We start from the raw sequence: 24,508 nt of genomic DNA, 5'->3' as shown, positions 1-24,508 counted from the left end.
TAGATGATAGGTAGAGACTGGAGCGGCTTAAAGGTGTAAGGTACCAGGAACAAAGCAGTCCCGACTTACCGAGCCGAACGACCCATGTTGGTAATCAAGTTTTCTTAGAAACAAAGTTAGAGGTAAGTATTGATTAAGTGTAATGGACTCATATTGGATCGTAATTAAAGTTTTACTAATCTCAAATTCGTCTTTACAGCTATAAATAAAGGTCAAAAGTAAGAGGTAGATGATCGCATTTACTGTTCATTTAAGACTATTGTTCTGATCCTGTACGAACTATTTGTTGACTTAAGTATCGAAGTGTCTTTGGCAGGTATCCTCGATCGGTTGGAGTGAAGTCGAAGACAGAGTGAAAATACAATTACCCGAACTGCGTTGGAAAGGAAATTATGCAGTAGTTTACTTACTTGACCCTACACCCGAAACAGACATCATTTTCTACTCAAAACCTTAAGAAAATGGACTAATGGATCTTCACTTTTTCATTACTACTCAATAATATAGAACTTAAACTCACTTAAAATTCTAACACAATTGCAGAAGACCCTTTGGGCCTCCACTATGTGAACACCGCTCTAACATACATATTTACCTTCAATTTTGTTTGTTACATTCTTAAGGGCTTTGGATCAATAAGAAAGCGTGAGCTTGTGAGGTGTTTATCGTTCTAATGATATTGATATCCAAAAGTAGAAAGTAGAAAAAGCAGAAAGCAAAGCTTCAACGATTAAAGGTCAATCATAGGTCTGCTAGCATGCAAAGAGAAGGACGAACAAGAGTTTCTTTATTCTAAGATATTCCAACTTCTGAGATATTTCACCCCTTTTCTGTCACAACTAAACGATCAACTCGACCAAAGGTTTCATGGCTGTGCTAAAAATAAATTGAGCAAAAGTAAAGCTAGAGAATTTACTTTACCTTTATTTGTTTGACGGTATTTTTTTTTTCTGCACATCCTAATTTACTTTAACTATAAGTAACACAATTGCTTAAGATAGCAAAATCAAAAATCAGTTTCACCCTTTCGAGTAACTTTTTACCAAACCATAGACTTGACCAGAGAGCAATTTTTCTTTCCCATAACGTGATAAAGCGTTCCTGCTTGCATTTACAAGACATTTGCCAGAGTAACTTTTATTTTGATACAATAATACAGTTTTGAATAATTCGTGTTGGATAATACAGTTTTTTTCTACTCGAAATATACAAATATCAATTAAATCTGAATCTAACCACTACTTTCTACTCAAAATCTTAAAACTATAGATTAATAAATCTTTTGTTGAAAGTCTCCGTTGACTAGAGATAAGGTCAATTTATAGGTTATAAGTGAATGCAAACCTCACCTTACAAGTCGTTTTTGTGGGATTGAATTAGGCTTAAAGTCCACTCCTAACATCTTTATATAATGTTTTTACTTTCTCATTTCTATACGAGTCAAACTTGAATATTCAACCGATTTGAATAAAACTATAGTTCAAATAATCTATTACACAGAACCACGTTATCTTTATATCTATATGTCTAGCATAATATCTATCTTCAACCAGGACCCGAATAAAAAGGATTACTTAATGAAAGTTGTTCACATATGATGCCGTATTTTAGTGCGACATGGGTCCGGAGCTGCAATGTAAGGAATGATGGAAGACAAGATATGGTGGTTATCCAAGGATGTGTGTGAAGTGCGAACCTCTTCTGCTAAAATTTACTGAACAAGAAAGAATTAAAAAGAGTGGTATCTCTAGATTCTAAGCAGTGCACGTGGCCTAGTGATGGCGTATCGGACAAAATAACTGCGCATAAAATAATGTTTGATGTTTTCAAACCAATTAACATCTGTAATGCATAATAATACAAATAATGTTCATTTCCCCACACATTATCACACACTGAGTAGAATTTGCCTTCCTTTTTTTGTCTCTCCCTCGTCTTCACGTAAGTGATCCCAAGACTCTTTAGTCAAAAGCAGCTTGGGTCCCTCCCTCCCTTCCCTTTTTCTAATCCTCATTTCCCAATCGCTAATCTCATAAGTGCATAGAAACCATAGCATAAATCAAGGAAAATGATAAAAACAAAAGAGAGTTAAGAATAGTAGAAGACAGCTCCTACTCTGATGATTATCTATTTGTAAAGCGATCTGCTTTGGATACCCTTTGAAAACACAAAGAAAAGGAAATGAAAAACCAGAATGCCCATCTCCATATTACTCTTCTGTTACTTTTTCTTCTCCACTGCTTTCTGTGATCACCATTCTCTCATCCACACAACACGCCATGCCTTCAAGACCCTTTCCTCCCACAAGTCCCACCAAAACCAAGGCCCTCTTCCTAGCACTCACCATTTCAGCTTGTGTTGTTATTTTCTGCTCGATTGTTTACTTCCTCTACCATCTGTGGCTTTCTCTAGTTCACAGAGCTAAGACCATCCCCTTTGATGCAAGTGCTCCCTTGAAGCTCCAAAGATTCTCGTACAAAGATTTAAAGCAGGCCACCAATGGCTTCGATACTGCCAATGTAATTGGCAAAGGCGGCTCTGGCACTGTTTTCAGAGGCGTACTTAAAGACGGCAAGTTGATTGCCATCAAGCGTCTGGACGCATTGTCTTTGCAGTCAGAGAGAGAGTTTCAAAACGAGCTGCAGATTCTTGGAGGGTTAAGGTCACCATTCTTGGTGACTCTTTTGGGTTACTGTGTGGAAAGGAACAAAAGAGTGCTGGTGTATGAGTATATGCCCAACAGAAGCTTGCAGGAGTCCCTCTTTGGAGATGAGGGTTTGAGTTTGAGTTGGGAGAGAAGGTTCTGCATAATATTGGATGTTGCTAGAGCTATGGAGTTCTTGCACCTTGGATGTGATCCTCCGGTGATCCATGGTGATATCAAGCCAAGCAATGTTCTGCTTGATGCAGAGTGGCGCGGGAAGATCTCCGACTTTGGTTTGTCAAGGATTAAGGTGGAGGGTGAATTTGGTGTTGACTTGTTTAGCCAGGACCTAGGGAGGAGCCAGGATCTATGGAAAAGCCAAGAGCTTTCAGGTAATTTGACTAATTTGACTGCAGAAACTCCTGCTATTGGTACTCCGGTTGAGAGTGTGAGTGAAGTAGATTTTGCTCTAGCTTTGCAAGCCTCTTCTTCATCAAAAAACAGTAGGACCTGCTTTAATGTTAAAGCTTTGAATTTGAATTCTTTGAATTATAATGCCAATATTGCTGGTGAAAGTGAAATCAGGAGTGTGAATGCAAAGGGTAAAGAAATTTCAGCTTTGGATAGAGATGATTGGAATGGTAAGTTTTTTCCTTATGATGATGAGCAATCTAGCATTGATTATAGTAAGGAGTTAACAGTGAATGCTTCTCCTTTGGTGGATGATGAGAAGGAAAATGGGAAACAATGGGGAAAGGACTGGTGGTGGAGACAGGATGGAAGCGGGGAGTTATGTAGTAAAGACTATGTTATGGAGTGGATTGGGAGTCAGATTTGTCCATCAAACCCTGATTGGGATCATGGTAAGAACAATGTTCCCGAGAAAGTGGAATTGGAAACTTCAAGCCCAAAGGATAAAGAGCAAGATGCAATTGCACCCCAGTCACAGGTGTTTGGGATAGGACACAATACTACAGATAATGGGATTGAGAAAAAAGAGTCAAGGGGAAAGAAAAATCACAAAAAGAAACACAGGAAGATGCAAGAGTGGTGGAGAGAAGAGCATCTAGCTGAATTAAGCAAGAAGACAAATAAACTGAAAAATCTTCACTCTAAATGGAAGAAAGGCATGAAAGTGCCCCATTTTGATTTGGGTAGAAGGTTTTATCTTTGCAGACGTAAGAAGTTTGGAGAGGAGGGTCAGGATGAATGTGATCAAAATGGGGAGTTTAGCTTCAGAAGAGGCTGGAAGAAAAAGAGTACTCTTTCCATTGGTAGTGACATGTGGAGTGGAGATCTTTTCAGTCGCGAGCTTAGCAGCACAACTAGCATGAGAGGGACACTGTGTTATGTGGCACCAGAATATGGAGGGTGTGGATTCTTGATGGAGAAAGCTGATATTTATAGTTTTGGAGTTTTGATTCTTGTAATCGTGTCAGGTAGGAGACCGTTACATGTTCTTGCATCACCCATGAAGCTAGAGAAAGCAAACCTGATAAGCTGGTGTAGACACTTGGCTCAAGCTGGTAACATTTTAGAACTAGTGGATGAGAGATTGAAAGAAGATTTCAACAAGGAGCAAGCAAGCCTGTGTATCAATCTGGCCCTCACTTGCTTACAGAAAATTCCTGAGTTGAGGCTGGATATTGGGGATATTGTTAAGATTTTGAAGGGGGAGATGGATCTTCCACCACTTCCATTTGAGCTCTCCCCTTCTCCACCTTCCAAATTATACGGCAAAGCAAGGAGAAAACAGAAGATCACTGCAGAATAGTTTTTTGTGATTCACAAGTCATCTGCAGAATCAGTGGATACGTTTTCATTTGGAGCCTGAATACACGCATGTTGTTAGATTTATGTTGAATGTAAATCAGCTAAGTTATTTGTTCTTTCTCATGACTCAATTTCCACTGATTATTCTCAGTGTGGCTTTATCAGAGCACTGTGTTGACTGTCTCCCTTGATGACACATGGTTGCAGCTGAAATGTGTATAGGATGGTCACTGATTTAGCTTAACTCTTCATTGTAACAGATAAGGGCAAAAGGGTATCTGTTAGTAGCATTTGTTTGGTAGGCTTGCCTTGACTTCTTGACAAAACGCATTCTAAGTCACTCACTACCTTTTCTAATCTGTAATGATTTGTTATTTTGTTTTGTGTGTTCAGAAAGCATTTACCTATTTGCTGTTATTTTTACTCCTGTTAAAATAGGTACAATCCCATTTTATATATACTAGAAGCAGAGTTCACCGGATTCAAGCTTTCTGTTATCTCTTTCTTTTTATCAATTGGGCGTTATGAGAGTGACAGCGAAATGTTTCTTTCTTTTTATTTAATGTATGCTTATTATGTTTGATATTCATTGTTGGTTGGACGAAGCACCACAGAAGTCGTAATCAGAGACTAAAGTGAGTCACTATTAAAACAGCATGATTAAGCCAGCAGTGTGCTTGTTCTATTTCTAAGTAAAAGTATGAATGTGTCATAATGTCGTTGACATTACTTTCTTTTCCATGATTTTGCACGACATGCAATCATCTTGTCTTTATTCTCAACGTTTGTTAAAGAAGACAAAGCTAAATCAAACGCCACGAAATCCCAAAAATTCGTTTATAATGACAAAACCTAGTAAGAGAGATGGTTATCAATACTTATACGTAAAAGTAAAGATATCATTCTGGTGTATATGCTACAGCACTGAAAAAGCATATACTAACCCACAAATGTTGCATGATTTGCATCTCTTTACACTTTACTAGAGAATGGACTTGGGCAGTGATGCAGATGTTTATTATAATATCAAAGTGAAAAAATAAATATAAAATTCAAACATAATTAAATTGTTTTAATGAACATACACGTGATAAGTCAAATATATAGCAGATTAAATATGTTTTAATTATCTCAAATTATGAATTGTTTTATTAATAACATTCTAAATCATGTTTGAAGTCGTTGAAGTTTGTTTTCGAGATAATCAAGTTTACTCAATATTTTACTTAAGAGGATGAAATTTAAAAAGTTGTTAACATAAAAGAATGATTTAAAAAATAATAATTATAATGTAGGAAGAAGATTAAAAGTGAACTTATAGTTTTAATGTTTCGTTAATATTATATCAGTAAGAAACTCTACATCTTTCTTCTTTATTTTTTTTTCTGAAGTCTCAAATTTCCATCATATTACCTTTTAATACATCATCATCTTACTTTTTCGTACTAACTTGAATGTTCGAAATCAAAAATAAAATAAATTATTGTAAAAAACACAAATTCAATTGATATAAATAATATCATGAACTCTGAAGCAAATTTACTTTAAGTATTCACACAAATTTACGTTTCCCAATACCTCAGTACGTTTGCTGCTCCTGTAACAAAGTTCAAAACATAGTACGAGGTCAAGGGGCCACAGCCAGACTGCATCAACTGTAAGGACTATGACATACCAAAGTGAACTTCGCAAGATATCGTGCCATAGTTAACAATATTAGCAGTTAAGTGCTAATATGGTATGCACTGTGGCACAATGTGGAATGGCAAATATAGGGAGCATGTGCTTCTAAGTTACAAGTTACAGAATGTCCTCTCTCTTCACTGGTCTTAATAATTTTTCTGCTTCATCTAATCATTTTATACAATATTTCGCACTTTTATTGCTAATAGCATTTTTAACATTCTGTTTTCCTTTATCACCATGAACTGGTACTTCTTTCTGGAAGAGCTTATTAAGCTTTGGATCTGCTGAACATCCATTTGAAATCATCTCCTCATAAAAATATCTGGCCTTTATGAACCACCTACAATTTACAAGCTCTTCAACCATTACTTTGTAATGCACACAACTAGGGACCAAATCATATGCCTTCATTTCAGTCCAAATTTTCACTGCATTTACAGGTTGTTTCAACTTTAAGAATTTTGTCAAAATTATGAGAAAGGAATCCTTATTAGGACCCAGACCAGAATCTTTCATCCTACTCAGAAATTCCAATGATCCTTGATAATCTGTTCCCTCAAAAAATGCATGGTAGGTTTCAGTGGTTGGACAAACATTCTCTTCCACCATTGTGTTAAATACTACCCTTGCCTCCGCTAGCTTTCCAGTTTCACAAAGAGGGAGTATCATGGCATTGAGGGTGGAAGAATCAGGCTGCAAACCTTGTTCTTTCAACTTATCTATAGTCCTAAGAGCTTCCTTCAAGCAATTGGCACGAGTTAAAACATATACCAATGAATTGTATATCTCTATTCCAGGGGTCCATCCCCTTTTCTTCATCTGATCATAGAGTCTAAGAGAGTCAAAGAGGTTCCCTTCCTTTGAGAAGCAGGAAATCATGTGGCTATACGAAGTACCATCTGGTGTTATACAGTATTTTGACATTTCTCTCCAAACTCTTTTTGCTTCATATACATCCCTTGTTATGTTACACCATCCATTAAGAATAATGTTAAAGCTCTGAGTCTCAAGTGGGAAGAGCTTCTTATTCAGTAACATAAACTCTTCGGCCTCTTCAACGTTTCCATATTTACAAAGAGCAGCCAACAGTGCATGAAATGCTTCTTGATCAGGAGTCAATCTGAACGTGTCCATAAAGTTGAATGTTTGAATAGCCTTGACTGTGTTGTTTACAGATGCATATCTGATAGAAACAAAATACCATAAATAAAAAGGAGGGAAATTGTCTACTATTAACAGAGTTGACATGACACTATCAAGAATCGACAATATCTATGATCCATAAGAAAACAATCAAGGTTGATCATGTCATGAATCAGATAAAATCAAAGCAAGACTGGCATCAACAATCTAACGGTAATAATTCGGTAGATATTCTCATCAGCAGCCCTCAGCAAGTAAGAAGTCCCACAACGATATACAGATAGAGTTTCTTAAGATGGCCACAAATGTCATATCCACAATAGAATGAAGGAGAACAATCTCTACACTTTATTTGCCATCAACTATACATTGCATTCCAGCAGTTCAGTTGTTCCAAATGTATGAAGATAAATTTGTAAAACTATGGCAATTTATAGTAATATTTATTTGGAGATTGAATGTTGAAGTAGCTTACCTATCAATCATAATAAGCATAGCCTGACGCGTGGAGAGAGACGAATGATGCATATCTCGAATGATGCACCAAGCAGTGGAAAACTTTCCATGAGTTGCCGAGACCCATACCATCAAGTTGCAAACTTTCTCGTCGTTAAGATGGCAATTCCATTTGAAGGCAAGCAATGCAGGTTTCCATTCCTCCCTCAATGCCCAAATCGCGGAACATATCAAATCCCTGTTTGCTTGGAAACTTGATGAATGAAGACCCTCTGCTTGAAACGACGAATGGGCAACTTTTTTTAGCAATTCCAGAAATTCTGGTAGTGATGGGTCATCCAAGTTGAAGTTGAAGTCAAAAGGCGCATGGTACTGGTTTTGGGACCGAGAGTGTAGTGAAACTGTTTGATGCAATGCCTCAGAGGAAAATTTACTACAGCTTCCAATTCCGATTAGAGGCACAGTCAGCTGGGAATTTCGTCTTGCGATGCCATGCAATCTGCTTGAAAAGTAAGAATAGTAGCAGTGTAACCGGAGAGGTGCAGCCATTGGACTTCAACTTTCAACCTTCACTACGCATCTTATGTTACAATCAGACCTTCTTTCTATTGAGGCACTTATGTTTTTAAGAAACAGACTACCAAATAAATTTATAACTGAATATTTTGTAAGACATGATATATTATCTTTTTAAGTATCCATAATTTTTTTTAATTGTGTATTTAATAAATTCAAAAATTTAAATTCAAGTTTTTAAAATAAAATATTCAGCAGAAAAAACTTTTCTATGTGGTGTGAGGACTATTATCTAAGTTTCAAGATATAAATTAGTTTATTTGATCGGAAAAGTTATGTATAATTACATGATAAACTAAATCATGAATTAAAATTTAAATGGAATAAATGCATAAGTTTTATTGTGTAAATAAAGTTTGCATTTTTGAAATATTATTATTTTATTATAGTTTTAAATTTATAAAAAAATTAATATTTTGTTAAATCTTGTGGTGTTTGTTTTTATTTTATAAAAAATCATATATTCTTTTATTTGAAGATGATATTTTATTACGGTATAGTTTAAAATATTTGTAACAGAAAAGTAAAATTAAATCTCCTGTGATTCATATTTAACCACATATGAAGTTAATTAATTACTTTGGGAACAATAATCAGTAAATTATTAATTATAATCACAATTTAGTTCTGTTTCTGTGGCGTGTTGTTATCTTCTTCTCTGCAGTGTGTGAAGGTGTGATGAACTTCACACACACCCCGCACGAGACACAAATACTACGGACTTCGCTCTCAACTATTTCTCTTCATAATTCGGCGCTAATCAATCTCAGTTTCTCTATTTCATGTATTTCCCCAACTCTAATTCAAGGGTTTTGATCTCCTTACTTTTCCCCCTTCTTCTGTTTCGACTTTCTTCGGTAAAAAGCCATTCCCTGTCGGTTTTCTCGCATAATTTAAGATAGATTCTCTTGTCGGATTTGTTGCGGAGTATCGGCAATTATCCGATTTCTGTTGAAGTAAAGTCGGAGGTATGATTCTTCCTTGTATGCAGTCTTTGAATGCCTTCTGGTGTGAAGATTTTGACCTGTTCTTTAAAAACGTGTGATTTTTTATTTTTGCCGTGTCTTTTATGATCGGATGAAATATATTAACATAGATGCTTTGCTTGGGGTATGATATGCATGTGTTATTCCCATAATATCAGGTACCTGGAGTCCTTATTTTCCGAAACCTGGATATTTCCTCTTGATAGAATAAGTTAATAATCGTAGTCTACTGCATAGTATTTGTATTAGTAACTTAATTGATTACTTCATCATGTGATGCATATGATGCTTCTTGGAGATAGCTAGTAAAGAACGTTGTGCAGTGATGTGGCCAAAGCCAACTTGTGATGGGTTAATTTGGGATGACCCTCTTCCTCCCACTATCTTTTAGTTGTCTGAGACTTCTATTATTGTTAAGGCCATGATGTCATTGAATATACTGTGGGAGATTCCTAACTGATTCACTCTTCATCTGTTGGGGCCACAAATATGTTGAGAGATTGACGTGTGTCTAGATAGATCAATACTGTCTATCATATGAGTGATAATTTGTTTGTATAATATTGTTGGAACCAATGGGTGGTTAAAGCTCTTATCTCACATGTTCTTTCAGTTATTGGTGAAACTTCACAATGGCAGATCTCAAGGAGAGGCTGCTACCACCAAAACCTGCTTCGGCTCTTAATGTAAGAGAGGTTGCCAATCGACCATCTGCCTCTGGAAGGCATGCTTTCCAAGGGGTGGATGTTCTGGGGTTAAAGAAGCGAGGCCAAGGTCTCCGATCATGGATTCGTGTTGACACATCTGGAAACTCTCAAGCCATTGAAGTAGACAAGTTTACCATGATGCGACGTTGTGATCTACCTGCTCGTGATCTTCGCCTACTTGATCCCTTGTTTGTCTACCCATCAACAATCCTTGGCAGGGAAAAAGCTATTGTTGTAAATCTGGAGCAGATACGGTGTATCATTACAGCAGATGAAGTTCTTCTCTTGAATTCCCTTGATAGTTATGTATTGCACTATGTAATGGAGCTACAACGACGGTTGACAGCAACTGGGGTAGGGGAGGTTTGGCCATCAGAGGGTTCTGACATGAACCGAAGGAGGGGAAGTAGGAATTTTGATAATGTATTTAGCAACTCTTCCCCCGATTATTTACCTTTCGAGTTCAGGGCCCTTGAAGTAGCCCTGGAGGCGGCATGCACATTTCTTGATTCTCAGGTTTGTAGAAATACATGTTTATGTCAGAGACTATCAAATTCTGAATTTTTTTTTTTAATTTAAATTGTTCTTCATTTCTTTTTTTGGTTGCAATGAACAGAAATCTTGTATTTCTATCGGATAGTCTGCATGATAACATTGAGTTTCTGTCAATATTAATCTCCGCCATATGGGGGAAGTATGGCTATCTTAAGGTTGAGTGAATTTGTTGGTAATTGTTGTTTTGACGTGGACCTACTGATTAAGGCCAAACTGCCCTTTTCTGGTAACAGTTTGCTAAGTCTTAGAATGTTCTGTAGGAAATTTTTTTTAGAGAAAGCCAGTATGTAACACCTATGCAACCTAAATTGGATGAATATCTCAGTTGTTTCCTGTTGGCACTAAAAGATTTGGTTATTGCAATTTCCTCCCACCTCCACTTCATAATCTTTATTTGACCTTGAATGTAAACACTTGTCTCTACATCCTATTGTTGAGAAAGCTGTAGGAGGATCACTTGGCTGTGCAGTAATTGGATGATTTCAATTTGATGTATCATGTAGCTTATGTGGTTTGTTGGTGGTAAATTTGTGTGGGTGTTACTTATAAGTGAGAACTAAGGAAAATTAAATATGAAACTGTGCATCTCTTTGTGAGTTTCTACATGTTAATGTTAGGTTCATTGTGGTGGAAAGTGGGAAACAGTAGTTGACAGTAGATACGGCATATTATTGTATGCCAAGGAGGTCAACCATAGATCATATGTAATTTTTAAGAGGTATTGTTAGGAAGTTACGTGTATATGAGAGGAGAAAGAGAAATAATTAGAAGTTAGTTAGCCTAACTGCAATAACAATTAGGAAAGGCGGGATGGGTAGTATAAAAGAGTGAATAATTGAATAGAGAAGGAGGTTGTTGTGTGAGTTGTACAGGAAGCGTGATTCCTGTAGGGGGAGGTTAAGCTCTCTAGCTGTATCCAGACCTTGTATTCGTGTTTGTGAATAATTCAACGAGAGTTATACAGAAGTTTCTGGTGTTTAGTGTGCGTTTACCTTAGGTTCTTGAATTAGGAACCTAACATTTGGTCCGACCTGCCGGATCGAGAGAGGGGTTGACAGAGATGGAGAGCAAAACGGAGGGAAGGTTGGAGAACCTTGAAATTACGGTAGAAGGGATTAAGGCGGAAACCGCTGCGATACGACGGGACATGCAGCAGATGATGCGGATTATGGGAGGAGGCAGAGTTACGAGGGATGTCCAGGTCCTACTGGCAGGATTTTCAGGAGGTATTAAAGGAGGTGGAAAGAGATGAGACGTTGAAAAAGATAATAGCTGACATTCAGAGGGATCCCGAATGCCATGCGGTGTATACTCTAGAGAATGACTGCCTGCACTACAAGGGGAGACTTGTAATATCCGAAACATCTACCTGGATTCCCAAGCTATTGGCTGAGTTTCACGTAACGAATACCGGGGGACATTCTGGGGTATTTAGAACATATAGGAGGATAGCCCAGTCTCTTTATTGGAAGGGTATGAAGAAAGCTGTCACCGATTTTGTGGCTGAATGCGTGATTTGTCAGCAGCACAAGTATATGGCAGCTTCCCCCCAAGGGTTGTTGCAACCTCTACCAATACCGCAAGCAGTATGGGAGGAGATCACCATGGATTTTATTGTAAATCTACCTAAATCACAAGGTTATGATGCTATATTGGTTGTGGTGGATAGGCTGAGCAAATACGCACACTTTATGGCACTTAGACATCCTTATTCGGCTAAAACGGTGGCGGAGGTGTTTATCCGAGAGGTTGTCAAGCTACATGGGGTCCCTGTTTCAATTGTGAGTGATCGAGATCCTTTGTTCTTGAGTACGTTTTGGAGGGAGCTTTTTAGAATGCAGGGGACACAGCTCAATATGAGTACTGCTTACCACCCGGCCACGGATGGACAGACCGAGGTAATTAATCGGATTTTGGAGGGATATCTGAGATGTTTTTGCTCAGAGCAGCCCAAGAACTGGCATGCAGTGTTACCGTGGGCTGAGTACTGGTACAACACCAGCTACCAAGGAGCTGCGAGATGCACGCCGTTTGAAACGGTCTATGGAAGAGCTCCTCCATCCTTGAACAGATTTATACCGGGGGAGTCAGTGGTAGAGGCAGTCGCACAAGACCTCATGACAAGGGACGAGGCTTTGAGGCAACTGAAATTTCACCTAAGTCGTGCTCAGGATTTAATGGTGAATCAAGCGAATAAGAAGAGAAGAGATGTAGACATTAAAGTGGGGGATTGGGTCTATCTTAAAATTAGACCCCATAAGCAAGCATCTATACCAGTTCGTTTACATCCTAAACTAGCAGCTCGATACTTTGGCCCTTTCCAGGTGCTACAGCAGGTAGGCCCAGTGGCATTCCGACTACAGCTGCCAGAAAATGCACGTATACATGCAGTCTTTCATGTGTCACAACTCAAGAAAGCGGTGGGACCAAAGAAGGTTGAGAAGGGTCTACCAACTGAGCTACAAGCAGAAGGGCCTACATATTGGCCAGTAAGAGTGTTGGGGACGAGGCAATGACAGCAAGGGAATGAGAAAATACAACAGATCCTGGTTCAGTGGCAGGAGGGTGGCAGCGAAGGAGCTACGTGGGAAGACGTGTTGACTATCCAAGATCAGTATCCTGATTTTAATTTCAACCTTGAGAACAAGGTTGCTGAAGAAGGGGAGGGTAATGTTAGGAAGTTACGTGTATATGAGAAGAGAAAGAGAAATAATTAGAAGTTAGTTAGCCTAACTGCAATAACAGTTAGGAAAGGCGGGATGGGTAGTATAAAAGAGTGAATAATTGAATAGAGAAGGAGGTTGTTGTGTGAGTTGTACAGGAAGCGTGATTCCTGTAGGGGGAGGTTAAGCTCTCTAGCTGTATCCAGACCTTGTATTCGTGTTTGTGAATAATTCAACGAGAGTTATACAGAAGTTTATGGTGTTTAGTGTGCGTTTACCTTAGGTTCTTGAATTAGGAACCTAACAGGTATGATGAAAAGTTATTTAAGGCAAGTATGACCTCCTCTTTCTCCACATGGTATGGCGGCATTAAAAGTCAAGTGATAGCATTATTGTTCAAAACTCATTCTTCATATTGTATTCAAGCATAATTCTTGATCCATGTGCTTGTGTAGAATATTTTCTGCATTGATATTCTTGTTCATTTGGTATGGATAAATTACTTTGTAAAATTTGAGTTTCTGTTCTGGCCATTTACAAAAGGCAGCAGAGTTAGAAATTGAAGCTTATCCCTTGTTGGATGAACTGACATCAAAGATCAGTACTTTAAATTTGGAACGTGTTCGTCGATTAAAAAGCAGACTTGTTGCGTTGACCAGGAGGGTTCAGAAGGTGATGCTGGTTTATATTTTCGTCTTTCCTTTTTATTGGTAGTGTCAGTTACCATATTTTCTGTCTTATTAGTATTTGCTTTGCAAATGTATATATTCAGGTTAGAGATGAAATAGAGCAGCTTATGGACGATGATGGTGACATGGCTGAAATGTATCTTACTGAGAAGAAAAGACGAATGGAGTTGTCATTTTACGGAGATCAGTCTATGGTTGGATATAAATCAGTTGATGGTGCATCCATTTCTGCCCCGGTTTCTCCTGTGTCATCACCTCCTGATTCTCGAAAGCTAGAAAAGAGCTTCAGTATTGCTAGAAGTCGACATGAGAGCATGCGAAGTTCTGAAAGTACTACGGAAAGTATAGAGGAACTTGAGATGTTGCTGGAAGCATACTTTGTTGTCATTGACAGCACTCTAAACAAGTTGACATCGGTAAACACTGTTGTATACAACACCAACCCTTTTCTTTCTGGTTTCATGACAGTTTATCAACCACTATTTCCTGTGTTTTTGTTTCAGTTGAAAGAATACATTGATGACACAGAAGATTTCATAAACATCCAACTGGTTTGTTTTCTTTTCCCGGGGTTTATGCCAATTTTATTTATCCTATTTTGGTAGTGTTTCTATGTCTGATCATACATGCAAGTGCAAATTACGGAACATGTTTACTAAAACAACTCACAATGGGGAGAGGTCGGAGTATTTTGAATTTTGTTGCTCTAAGATTGTAGGCGTATGGGACAATGGCTTCTTATTGCCTCGGTGAAAGTTGTGTATCTTACATTTCATGGGAAGAGAAATTAGTTTCTTCAATAACCACCAATCCCCATTTCATTCTTTCACATTTTTTCCATTTTTAGTTTTTCACCTTTTAAGTTAAATAAATCTATTCTATTTTCTGAAATTACAAAATGCCAATGAAACATGTTCATGGGAATCATGTTTTAGGCATGATATTCTTGGGGAATGTGATTATTCTGGGAATATAAATATGTAACTTGAATCAAACTCTCCCTTAGTATTTCTGATTTTCATGCTGTAGGGATCTAGAAGAACAAAAACGATTAGACACTTTGTTTTGATGAATTTCTCCATAAACACTTACAGGAAAAGAAAATAAAAAAGAAAAGTAAACTAAATTTATCCATAAATTAAAATTAGCTATTGCATGAGCTAATTTATAGAATTTTTCTGATATAAACTTCTTAAAAGAATAGAAATATATATATATATATATATATATATATATATATATTATTTTATTTTTACTTATGCTTATGCTAATTTTAATTTTCGAAATAGGTTATTTCAGTTTTTTTTCTCTTTTACTTTCATCTACTAAGTGTTCAGAAAAGCTTGCCTAAACAGACCTTATTTTAATGGTTGAATTACATTTTTAATCTTTATAGTTGTAAATACTTTATCTTTTGGTCCTAATACTTAAAAGAGTTATTCGTTTACTTCCTACACAATTGTAATTCCTTTTAGTCTCTCTACCTATCATTTTTAAGCACATTTAGCCCCTGACGTCTAATGGCATAGGGTTTGATAAAATAAAAAATAATGTGTATATATATAATGGTTAATTTTGAGGCGTAAATATTACAAGGTAAAGTTTGTTGAACAGTAGGGATCAAATAAGTAGTTTAACCTATTTTAATTTAGAATAACTTTATTTTTTTCCTCACAGGATAATGTTCGGAATCAGCTTATCCAGTTTGAGCTTTTACTCACAACTGCAACATTTGTGGTTGCCATCTTTGGAGTGGTAGCGGGAATATTTGGGATGAATTTTGAAATTGCATTATTCAATGTCCCCTCTGCTTTCCAGTGGGTCCTTATAATAACAGGAATTTGTGGAGTATTTATATTTTCTGCATTCGTGTGGTTCTTCAAGTACAGAAGACTCATGCCCCTATAGAAAGCTATACCACCATGAAGAAGATTGAATAATTGCGTCCTCTCTGCCAATGTTTCATGTTTGGCATGCAATCATAACATTCAAAAGCAAAGCCGGCTCTCACAGAGAGCAATTCTTTCAATTCAATTTTGTATCAGTTTTTAGGCTATTTATGATGACAATCCGATTCAGCAATGTCTATATATGGACAGAATTGATAGTTAGAATACCTGAATGGACAAAACATCTTTATTTTACCTGCTATCGTCTTTGGTTGAGAGGGTCGAAGGAAGTAAAGGTTGTGGTTATCAGTAACGGGTTCATGTTTACATTAATGGGTGATGTTAGATATATGTCTATGTTTAATATGATAATTAAGTAATGGGTTTAAATAAGATTACATGAAAATTAAGTTAAATCAAACTTTGAATTAACATAAAATTTGTAGGAAACGGGATAAATGATGTGACTCCTTGTTATTCTTGAGTTGATATGTATACCTCATCTGTCAACTCTGTTACATTGCACTATTTGTGGCAATGTTTAACATCCTTAATCCTTACATTCATCCTTAAACATTACGTTTCTTGGAGGGCAGAGGTACTTGAAGTCCTCTAAGTTCTGGTTATTATGAGTGAAACATTGGAAAAACAACTGCTAACACAGTTCATTGTTTATTGACACAGTTAAGGTGAAGATGGAACTGACTGTTCACCAACTTGGATTAATTACGGAAGATTTCAATTCATATGTAAGGGTCAATATTTCCTCTCATTAGGTCCTCTCATTATGTCCTCTCGTTATGTCCTCTCATTGCCTCTTCAATGTCTGTTTCAAGACTTCTACACTTTGCTAGCATTAGATTTTCCTCTCAAATTGCCCATCATAATCTACAACCAACTTAAATAAATGGTTGTTGTACTGTCATCATAGCATCTAAATTCTGCTAAAAACTACTCAACAAGGAAAATTTATCAACTCATACTAACCAGTAACCTCATTTCATGAGCTCCACATTATTAGTCCAATTCCAAGTCTCATGTTATTGATACCCACTAGCGGGAAATCCAACTTTATGATTTAAGAAAAATAAATACAATATATTAATTATAATGGTTAAATAAAAAGTAGTGAGTACATAAATATATAGGTGATTCATGAAGTGTGTATTTACTTTTAGTATTTGATAAAAAAAAATTGTTGTAAAATATAATTAAGATAAAACAGAATATAAAATGTACATATCGAAAGAAAAGAATATCTTTCTATATTATTATAACTATAGGTAGTTTATTTAATATATATTAATAGTCATTTAGATATTTAAAGTTAACTTTTGTCTCTATAAAAAATGATTTCATAATATTCCTTATATTTTAAGGAAACACGTTTGTTTATGTCTAATAGAAGTAAAAAAGCAATGTTTCTGTGAAAACGTGATAGGAGAAGTTTCGTAGATAAGAATAGTTAAACAATAAATTGTTGTGGTTGGGTGGGTGGTCGCAGCCATCTGGAAAGTGATGGGAAACTAGTTTGAGAAAACTCACATATTCACCAAATTTAACATTTAAAGTATCCCAAACTTGTTATAAAATCTTTAATGCCTATAAACCGTGATAAGTCATAATTATTGATGTACGTGGGACCCAATCTCGTTGAAGTTAAACCCTAAAATCGGTGCAAACCCTACTCTTATTTATCACCACTCCTACCCATTCTCTTAACCAATTCATTTTAATCATCCCCAAAACTTTACAACTTAACCAAAAAGGTTATTTTTAAAGTTTAAACATCAAACGGGTTACGTGTGGGATTATGAGAAAAAAAAATCTATTATATTTTCTAATTAAGGATAAAAAAACAGCTTGTCTTTTTTTAGTTGAGTTGGCTAACTGCCCCATTCACTCATTGTCTACATTCACATTGATAGATAATGGCAGAGTTTAAATAAATAATATTTTTTAAACTATAATTATTTTTTCGTGTGTTGATTATAATTATTCAATTATATTGTTTTTTTTTTCAAACAAAACAAAAATTTATAGTTTAGTGACTATCAACATAAATTTTCTCTTTCAGAACACTTCCTTTTTAAGATACGTATTAAAAAGGTTGGTGAAAAAAAAATTTGGAACTTTAATGGAAAAAATTAGACTATATATTTCAAATATAAAATAATGATTTCACATCATTATATCAAAGTTGAATCGACAAAAGACTTAATGGTTTTTAGCTTGATGGAAGTGGAAAAGTCTTGCTTAGAGAAAACCTTATGTATCAAAATTAGTGATAAAGGACAGTGCATTTGATTAGTCCTTAATTCGATATTGAAAGACATCACATAAACATATACGCAACAACCACGAGTATGGCGTGTTCACTAAAATGACATTAAGTCAATTAAAATCTCAATATATATATAAAATAAGAGTATGTGTATAATATTATAAAAAACAAATACCAAATTAGATTAATTTATTAATTAGAAAATATCATAATAATATAATTAAAGTAAAAATATTTTAAAAAAATAAAGTTTAAATTAGAAATGACAAGAAAATTTATATCTATTTATATATATGAATAAAATTTGTAATTGATATTCTCGATGGATATTCTTAATAGATATCCTAAACTATGAGTACAGGTATTTAATTACTGATACCCTGACAGAGGTGGATAAGAATATTATGGTATTTGATCCATAGATATCCTAATTATTTTTTTTTGTATGTTTTTTTAAATAATTATTAATAGTTTTTTATTTAAGTATATTTAAAAATAAAATAAAATGATCAAAATAAAGCTATTATTTATGATTATTGAATAATTGTTTAAAATTTGTATATGTTTTTATTTTTTATTTAGACTTATAAATTGAAGTTATTTTAAAAGGATTAAAATTTATAAATTTATATTTTTGTAAAATTAATTCAAATTTGTATTACATTAACATTATTAAATAATGTGATTTGAATTGTACTTAATTTTCTTTTAATTCTATATTTTAAAGATTTAATATTAAGTAATTTTATTTAAAATTAATATATATATATATATATATATATATATATATATATATATAAGTATCCATAAATATATAAAAAAACTCAAATATTTTTTATAAATATCTGACAAATAATAAAATAGATAACTGAATAAATCCTTTTAGAGGATGCAGATATCTTATTCATCCTGACACATCATCCTCCTTAGTTTCAATAGTGATTTTAAATCAATTTATTAAATGAAAAAATCATAATATGTAAATATTATGTAATTGAAATAACTTTAAAATTAAAATATTGTTATTTAGTTTTTCCCTTAAATAAAAAGTCTTGTTTTTCAAATTATTTTATATTATTTATTCCTTCTCCCACCAATAACGTTCCTGGCGTAGCTTTGGTTGGGAGGTGTGACGGTGATTTATGCAATGTCTGCGCAACCACTATGCCACCTCAACTCACGCAACATGGGACCCACCCACTTCTTCATTTTTCTTTTCATCCACGCAAACCCTAATTTCTTGCAAACCCTAATTTCTTGCAAACCCCATAATTACTATATACACTTTTTCAAGAGTTCAATTCAAGCACACATATACCAACTACTAACTAACTGCTAAAAACTGTCGCATAAGTGTAATAATTTATATTATGGGACATAAATACTTATATTTGGATATTAGATAATGAAAAACATTTAAATGAGTAATTTGATTAAATCGATAAATAAAAAATTTATCTAAGATAATTTATCTTTTAATATCTCTACCAAAAGTTTAAAACTGAATATAATTTAATGCACCTAAGGTTACAAGATTTATAAAAAGTGATGAGTAGTGCAAAGGGTTTTGGAAAATATTTTATATATATAAATATTTTTAATAAATCTTAAAAAAAATAAGATTAAAATCATTATATTTATTTATTTTTAAAATTTGAAATTAAAATGCGCAAAATTTGAAATATAATACGTATTTCAATTTCACATCTATACGAACTAAAACATATATTTAACCATTTCTTATACATTGTTGGTAATAAAGTCATAAGTATAATGAATGAGTTTATTCTACATTTATAACATGTATAAGGGGATTTTAGGGGTTTCGATATTTTGTGATATATGTCAACAGAGTAATTTAAAAAGGATTTAATTTTGGCATTTTCACAATTTTTTATTAAATTTTTTTCCCACTTATTACATCATATAATTTCAAAAGTTAAATCCAATCTACTAATTTTACCACTTCTACATCAACACCAGAGTCAAACCTCTCCCATTTCTTTCAACAGTGACGACATGTTTCTTCATTCATTAACAGTACTGCACCACTCCTACCATCTCTAAGATCTAATTACTTAATTAATATATTTGATTAAATAAATTTAAAATTATTAATTTGACATAAACTGGTTCGTAATCAACGATGTAAATTTATAATTTATGAATATGTTAGTAATCTGAGTTTGTATAATTCAAATAAAGTAATACAAAATTATATTTTAAATTATAGTTATTTTAATTTTAATATTTTACAAATATAACATAATTCTTTGTTGTCTCCTAATGAACTTATATACAGACAGACCAAACAGGATAATGACGTGGCAAAAGGAGGTTGACAGAGTTTGCTGAATTTGGTAAGTGGGCCCAATCCAACGTTGCTTAAGTTTGCTTTGCATTGGCAGGCTTAAAAGGTAGAGGCACCAAATCCCATCCCACCCACACAACACTCTTTCAGGGATTAATTCTGCATTCTGGTTTGGAGGGAGCAGAGATGCTGATCAACGTCAAGCAATCCACCATGGTGCGTCCGGCGGAGGAGACGCTGCGGATGGCGCTGTGGAATTCCAACGTCGATTTGGTGGTGCCAAACTTCCACACGCCCAGCGTCTATTTCTATAGGCCAAACGGGGCCTCCAATTTCTTCGACACAACCGTTATGAAGGAGGCTCTCAGTAAGGCCCTCGTCCCTTTCTACCCCATGGCCGCCCGCCTCCGCCGCGACGACGACGGTCGCGTCGAGCTTTTTTGCGACGGTCAGGGAGTGCTCTTCGTCGAGGCTGACACCACCGCTGCCATCGACGACTTCGGTGACTTCTCACCCACCCTTGAGCTCCGGCAGCTCATCCCCGCCGTGGATTATTCTGCCGGGATCGAAACTTATCCGCTCTTAGTGCTTCAGGTCTGTTACTTCATTCACACTTTTTCTGATTCAAGCTTGACGTTGATATTTAGGTTTAGTTTATTCATGAGTTTTGCCTTTTCCGGGACACACGTCTACGTCCACACCCATTTATAAAAACAATAAAATCACTTTATTATTATAATTTTATTATTTCTAATTACTAATGCATGATTTAGGTTTGCATTGTCTTAAACACTCCGTAAACAAATGAAAATACCTATGGTCATTTTTTAATATTTGTTTAACTTTTTCATTTTTTATCCATTAACATTTAAAATAAAATATCAAGCAATATTCATTATTCTTTATATTTTCATTTTTTATGCATTTTAAAATAATTTTAGTATAAATAAATATATTAATTAACTTATGTACCATCTTTTAAATATATAAATTAAAAAATAGGTGGGATAATATATGCCGGAGAATACTGCCTAAGCGTTAGATACGAAAGCAGAAATTTGCTATTATAAATAATCGATTGCATTAAAACTAATGAACAAAATATATGCATAAATCCTAATATATTATGTATTTTTAAATATTTCTAAACTTGCAAGTACTTCCCCGATATTTAAAATTGAAAAGAAAACTGAAAAAATTATGTTACTCCGTAGAGAAAAGTTGGAAACCACTTGAGAAGCACGGATTTGGTTGCGCCGGAGTTAACTATTGTATCTTTTATGACAAAATTAGTAGCATACGTTTAATGGAGAGCGTTCCAACCACTCACATGTAATCAGATATCACGCATTATTATTTTGACTCCAATATTTTTTTTATACAAATTTTATATTTATTATTTAATTTACATTTTTTATTATTTTTATTTAAAAGATAAATTTGGAAAATAAAAGGAGAATCTTTTCTATAGGTAGATGAGTTTAATTTATAAAGAATATGAAAAACAATAAAATTACAGGTAACATATTTCAAATGTGGAGGGGTGTCATTAGGTGTTGGTATGCAACACCATGTAGCAGATGGAGCATCGGGTCTTCACTTCATCAATACATGGTCCGATGTTGCTCGAGGTTTGGATATTTCCCTCCCTCCGTTCATCGACAGGACACTGCTCCGTGCTCGAGATCCACCTCGTCCTGTTTTTGATCACATTGAATACAAGCCTGCACCAACCATGAAGACCAACCTGCAACCCCAAAAACCAGGCTCTGATGACCCTGCTCCTGCCGTCTCCACTTTCAAACTGAGTCGTGACCAACTCAACAGCCTCAAGGCTAAGTCCAGAGAGGATGGCAACTCAATCAGCTATAGCTCTTATGAGATGCTGGCCGGTCATGTATGGAGAAGTGTGTGCAAGGCAAGAGCACTCCCTCATGACCAAGAAACCAAATTGTATATTGCAACTGATGGAAGGTCAAGGCTGCAACCTCCCCTTCCCCCTGGTTACTTTGGCAATGTCATCTTCACCACCACTCCTGTAGCAGTGGCCGGCGATCTCATGTCAAAACCAACATGGTATGCTGCCAGCAGAATCCACGATGCATTAATGCGAATGGACAACGAATATTTGAGATCGGCTCTTGACTATCTAGAGCTACAGCCTGATCTAAAAGCGCTTGTTCGTGGATCACATACTTTTAGGTGTCCCAACCTTGGCATCACTAGCTGGGTAAGGCTTCCAATCCATGATGCTGACTTTGGGTGGGGAAGACCCATTTTCATGGGACCTGGTGGGATTGCCTACGAGGGGCTTTCTTTCATTATTCCCAGCTCAACAAACGATGGCAGCATGTCTGTGGCAATAGCTCTTCCTCCTGACCGAATGAAAGTGTTTCAGGATTTGTTTTATGACTTTTGAACTCTCGATTCTAAGGTGATGCTTTACTTCTTACTTCATTTTAAGTGTTTATTTTCTTTATAAACCGTATGAATATCTCCAGTTATACAATATCGGTAATAGACTGCATTGGCAAAGGTTGATAATCCGTAAATACGAATGAACTTCAAACAACATTTGATCTCATGTATGTATCTGTCAAAGATATTTGTGTGTCAGCGCAAGCCTCCCTTCCACCATCCCATGATTTGACTGACTGCATTTACCAATGCTATGTGTATTTTTCTCTATATTCTTGTGCTGAATTTAAGTTCGCTTTGAGTTGAGTAACATAAAATGAAGAAGATCCTTAAATGTTTAGTTTAAGATGAGAGATGGAGGTGCTATTATTCTAAGAAGTGGATTTGACTCACAGGCATTGGCAACCATCCTTTAGTGCTTTGATTCCATGTTTCTTTCTCTGCAATTGCAAATACCAGTTCTAATAAATATGTTGGAAAAAGATGCACAGTTTACTTACGGAAATAAATACTATAGTTTTAAAAATTAATCAACTCTCTCTTACCCACTTGATCCTGTGTTAGCACAATGTTGCTCTTGGAGGGGTTTGGGTTTACAACTGTCTGTTCTAAACTGAAATTTCTGTCTGAACTGAAATTTCTGTCAAAATCGGAACTTAAAAATGATGAATGCATACATAATTGAAATCGAATAACAAAAACTAGTTTTCTAACTATACATTAAATTAATAATCATTCCATACTTAATAAACAATGAACAGTAAATTCGGGTGAGTAAGTATTAATTATTGCTTACCTAGTTAATTTAATAATTTAATAATTTATATATTCAATAGGTTACGGTGAAATAACAATCAAATTTAGGGGTGCAGAAATAAAAATGCGAAATGGAAGAAAAAAGCTCCAAAAAGTGTGGTATAAAAGGAATTAACCGAATCAGGGTAAACCTTTCTTTTAATGGTTTTTCTTCCTACACCCTCACAACTTCTATCTGCACCCTAATAATTTTTAAAATGATCACATTAACCTTCGTGAAAGTTTAATGGATATTCTTTATAACAACCTACAAAGAATAGTTTGATGACAATTATATACGTAACAGAAAATAACCATTTGTGATGCAGAAACATATTCCCTTTTACATGGATTTGGTTTGTTTGATTATAAAAGCAAAGAAGCATACCAGTGTTTGCAATTAATTTGAAAGAACTTCGAGAATGAAGCTCAAACAAAAAACAGTTGGAAGAAAGAGAAAGAAAAACTACGTCACAATATTTTTCTACTCACATTTAATGCTTTTCTTTCTATTTTATAAAAGAATATGCATTTGTTTCAATAAACAATAATGTTAGTTCTGAAAAATAAATAAAAATAAGTTTTATATTTGACTTAACATTTCATAAAATACTTTTAAATATTAAAAATATAGGTTAAATATATTTTTAGTCTCCAAATTATAAATTATCAACAAGTTGTTGAACTATACATATGTTTAGACACACGGTTAATCATGACAGAAAAAAAAAACTAATGATTGAATAACTAAATTTATTTTTTTTAAAAAGAGATGAAAATAATTTAAGTTTTGAATATAAACCAAAACTAAAATTGTATACAATAGAAAAAAAAAACATATTTAATTCTGAAACATCAACCAAAACTTCAAAAAACGTATTTAACTATAAAACATCAACCAAAACTTCAAAAATATATACAACTAATTCAAGA

The 24,508-nt window shown here is 34.8% G+C and overlaps 4 protein-coding genes across 4 annotated transcripts; 3 read left to right on the top strand and 1 right to left on the bottom strand.

The window, feature by feature from the left end:
• The first annotated feature begins 1,996 nt into the window (after nucleotides 1–1,996).
• LOC124843279 (Protein kinase superfamily protein) lies at nucleotides 1,997–4,898 on the top strand. The gene has a single exon (XM_047319981.2). It carries the CDS (start codon nucleotides 2,280–2,282, stop codon nucleotides 4,416–4,418), a length of 2,139 nt encoding a protein of 712 aa, XP_047175937.1. The 5' UTR covers nucleotides 1,997–2,279; the 3' UTR covers nucleotides 4,419–4,898.
• A 974-nt stretch (nucleotides 4,899–5,872) lies between these two features.
• On the bottom strand, nucleotides 5,873–8,340 carry LOC124843300 (Tetratricopeptide repeat (TPR)-like superfamily protein). Its single transcript, XM_047320005.2, has 2 exons — nucleotides 7,722–8,340; nucleotides 5,873–7,286 (listed from the first exon to the last, which is right to left on the bottom strand). Exons 1-2 carry the CDS (start codon nucleotides 8,249–8,251, stop codon nucleotides 6,272–6,274), a joined length of 1,545 nt encoding a protein of 514 aa, XP_047175961.1. The 5' UTR covers nucleotides 8,252–8,340; the 3' UTR covers nucleotides 5,873–6,271.
• Nucleotides 8,341–8,917: 577 nt separating this feature from the next.
• LOC124843259 (magnesium transporter MRS2-1) lies at nucleotides 8,918–16,022 on the top strand. The gene is made up of 6 exons (XM_047319961.2): nucleotides 8,918–9,246; nucleotides 9,878–10,487; nucleotides 13,733–13,861; nucleotides 13,962–14,294; nucleotides 14,382–14,429; nucleotides 15,556–16,022. The coding sequence occupies exons 2-6, from the start codon at nucleotides 9,897–9,899 to the stop codon at nucleotides 15,784–15,786; spliced, it is 1,332 nt and encodes a 443-aa protein (XP_047175917.1). The 5' UTR covers nucleotides 8,918–9,246; nucleotides 9,878–9,896; the 3' UTR covers nucleotides 15,787–16,022.
• Nucleotides 16,023–20,467: 4,445 nt separating this feature from the next.
• Nucleotides 20,468–23,050, top strand: LOC124843288 (shikimate O-hydroxycinnamoyltransferase-like). The gene is made up of 2 exons (XM_047319995.2): nucleotides 20,468–20,956; nucleotides 21,882–23,050. Exons 1-2 carry the CDS (start codon nucleotides 20,549–20,551, stop codon nucleotides 22,779–22,781), a joined length of 1,308 nt encoding a protein of 435 aa, XP_047175951.2. The 5' UTR covers nucleotides 20,468–20,548; the 3' UTR covers nucleotides 22,782–23,050.
• The last annotated feature ends 1,458 nt before the right edge of the window (nucleotides 23,051–24,508 follow it).

The sequence above is a fragment of the Vigna umbellata genome, chromosome 6 (assembly GCF_029865625.1).
Source record: "Vigna umbellata cultivar VRB3 chromosome 6, Vumbellata_1.0, whole genome shotgun sequence".
NCBI lineage: Eukaryota > Viridiplantae > Streptophyta > Magnoliopsida > Fabales > Fabaceae > Vigna > Vigna umbellata.
Note: the sequence above shows the minus strand (reverse complement) of the source record. Positions and strands in the feature narration are given on the sequence as shown.

What these genes read in the sequence shown, in the direction of transcription:
- LOC124843279 (XM_047319981.2), top strand. Translation starts at nt 2,280, where the DNA reads ATGCCTTCAAGACCCTTTCCTCCCACAAGTCCCACCAAAACCAAGGCC.
- LOC124843300 (XM_047320005.2), bottom strand. Translation starts at nt 8,251, where the DNA reads ATGGCTGCACCTCTCCGGTTACACTGCTACTATTCTTACTTTTCAAGC. An exon ending in ATGCTTATTATGATTGATAG is followed by an intron (nt 7,287 to 7,721) that starts GTAAGCTACTTC and finishes TGTTTCTATCAG; the next exon opens with ATATGCATCTGTAAACAACA.
- LOC124843259 (XM_047319961.2), top strand. Translation starts at nt 9,897, where the DNA reads ATGGCAGATCTCAAGGAGAGGCTGCTACCACCAAAACCTGCTTCGGCT. An exon ending in GCACATTTCTTGATTCTCAG is followed by an intron (nt 10,488 to 13,732) that starts GTTTGTAGAAAT and finishes CATTTACAAAAG; the next exon opens with GCAGCAGAGTTAGAAATTGA. An exon ending in CTCTAAACAAGTTGACATCG is followed by an intron (nt 14,295 to 14,381) that starts GTAAACACTGTT and finishes TTTTTGTTTCAG; the next exon opens with TTGAAAGAATACATTGATGA.
- LOC124843288 (XM_047319995.2), top strand. Translation starts at nt 20,549, where the DNA reads ATGCTGATCAACGTCAAGCAATCCACCATGGTGCGTCCGGCGGAGGAG. An exon ending in ATCCGCTCTTAGTGCTTCAG is followed by an intron (nt 20,957 to 21,881) that starts GTCTGTTACTTC and finishes ATAAAATTACAG; the next exon opens with GTAACATATTTCAAATGTGG.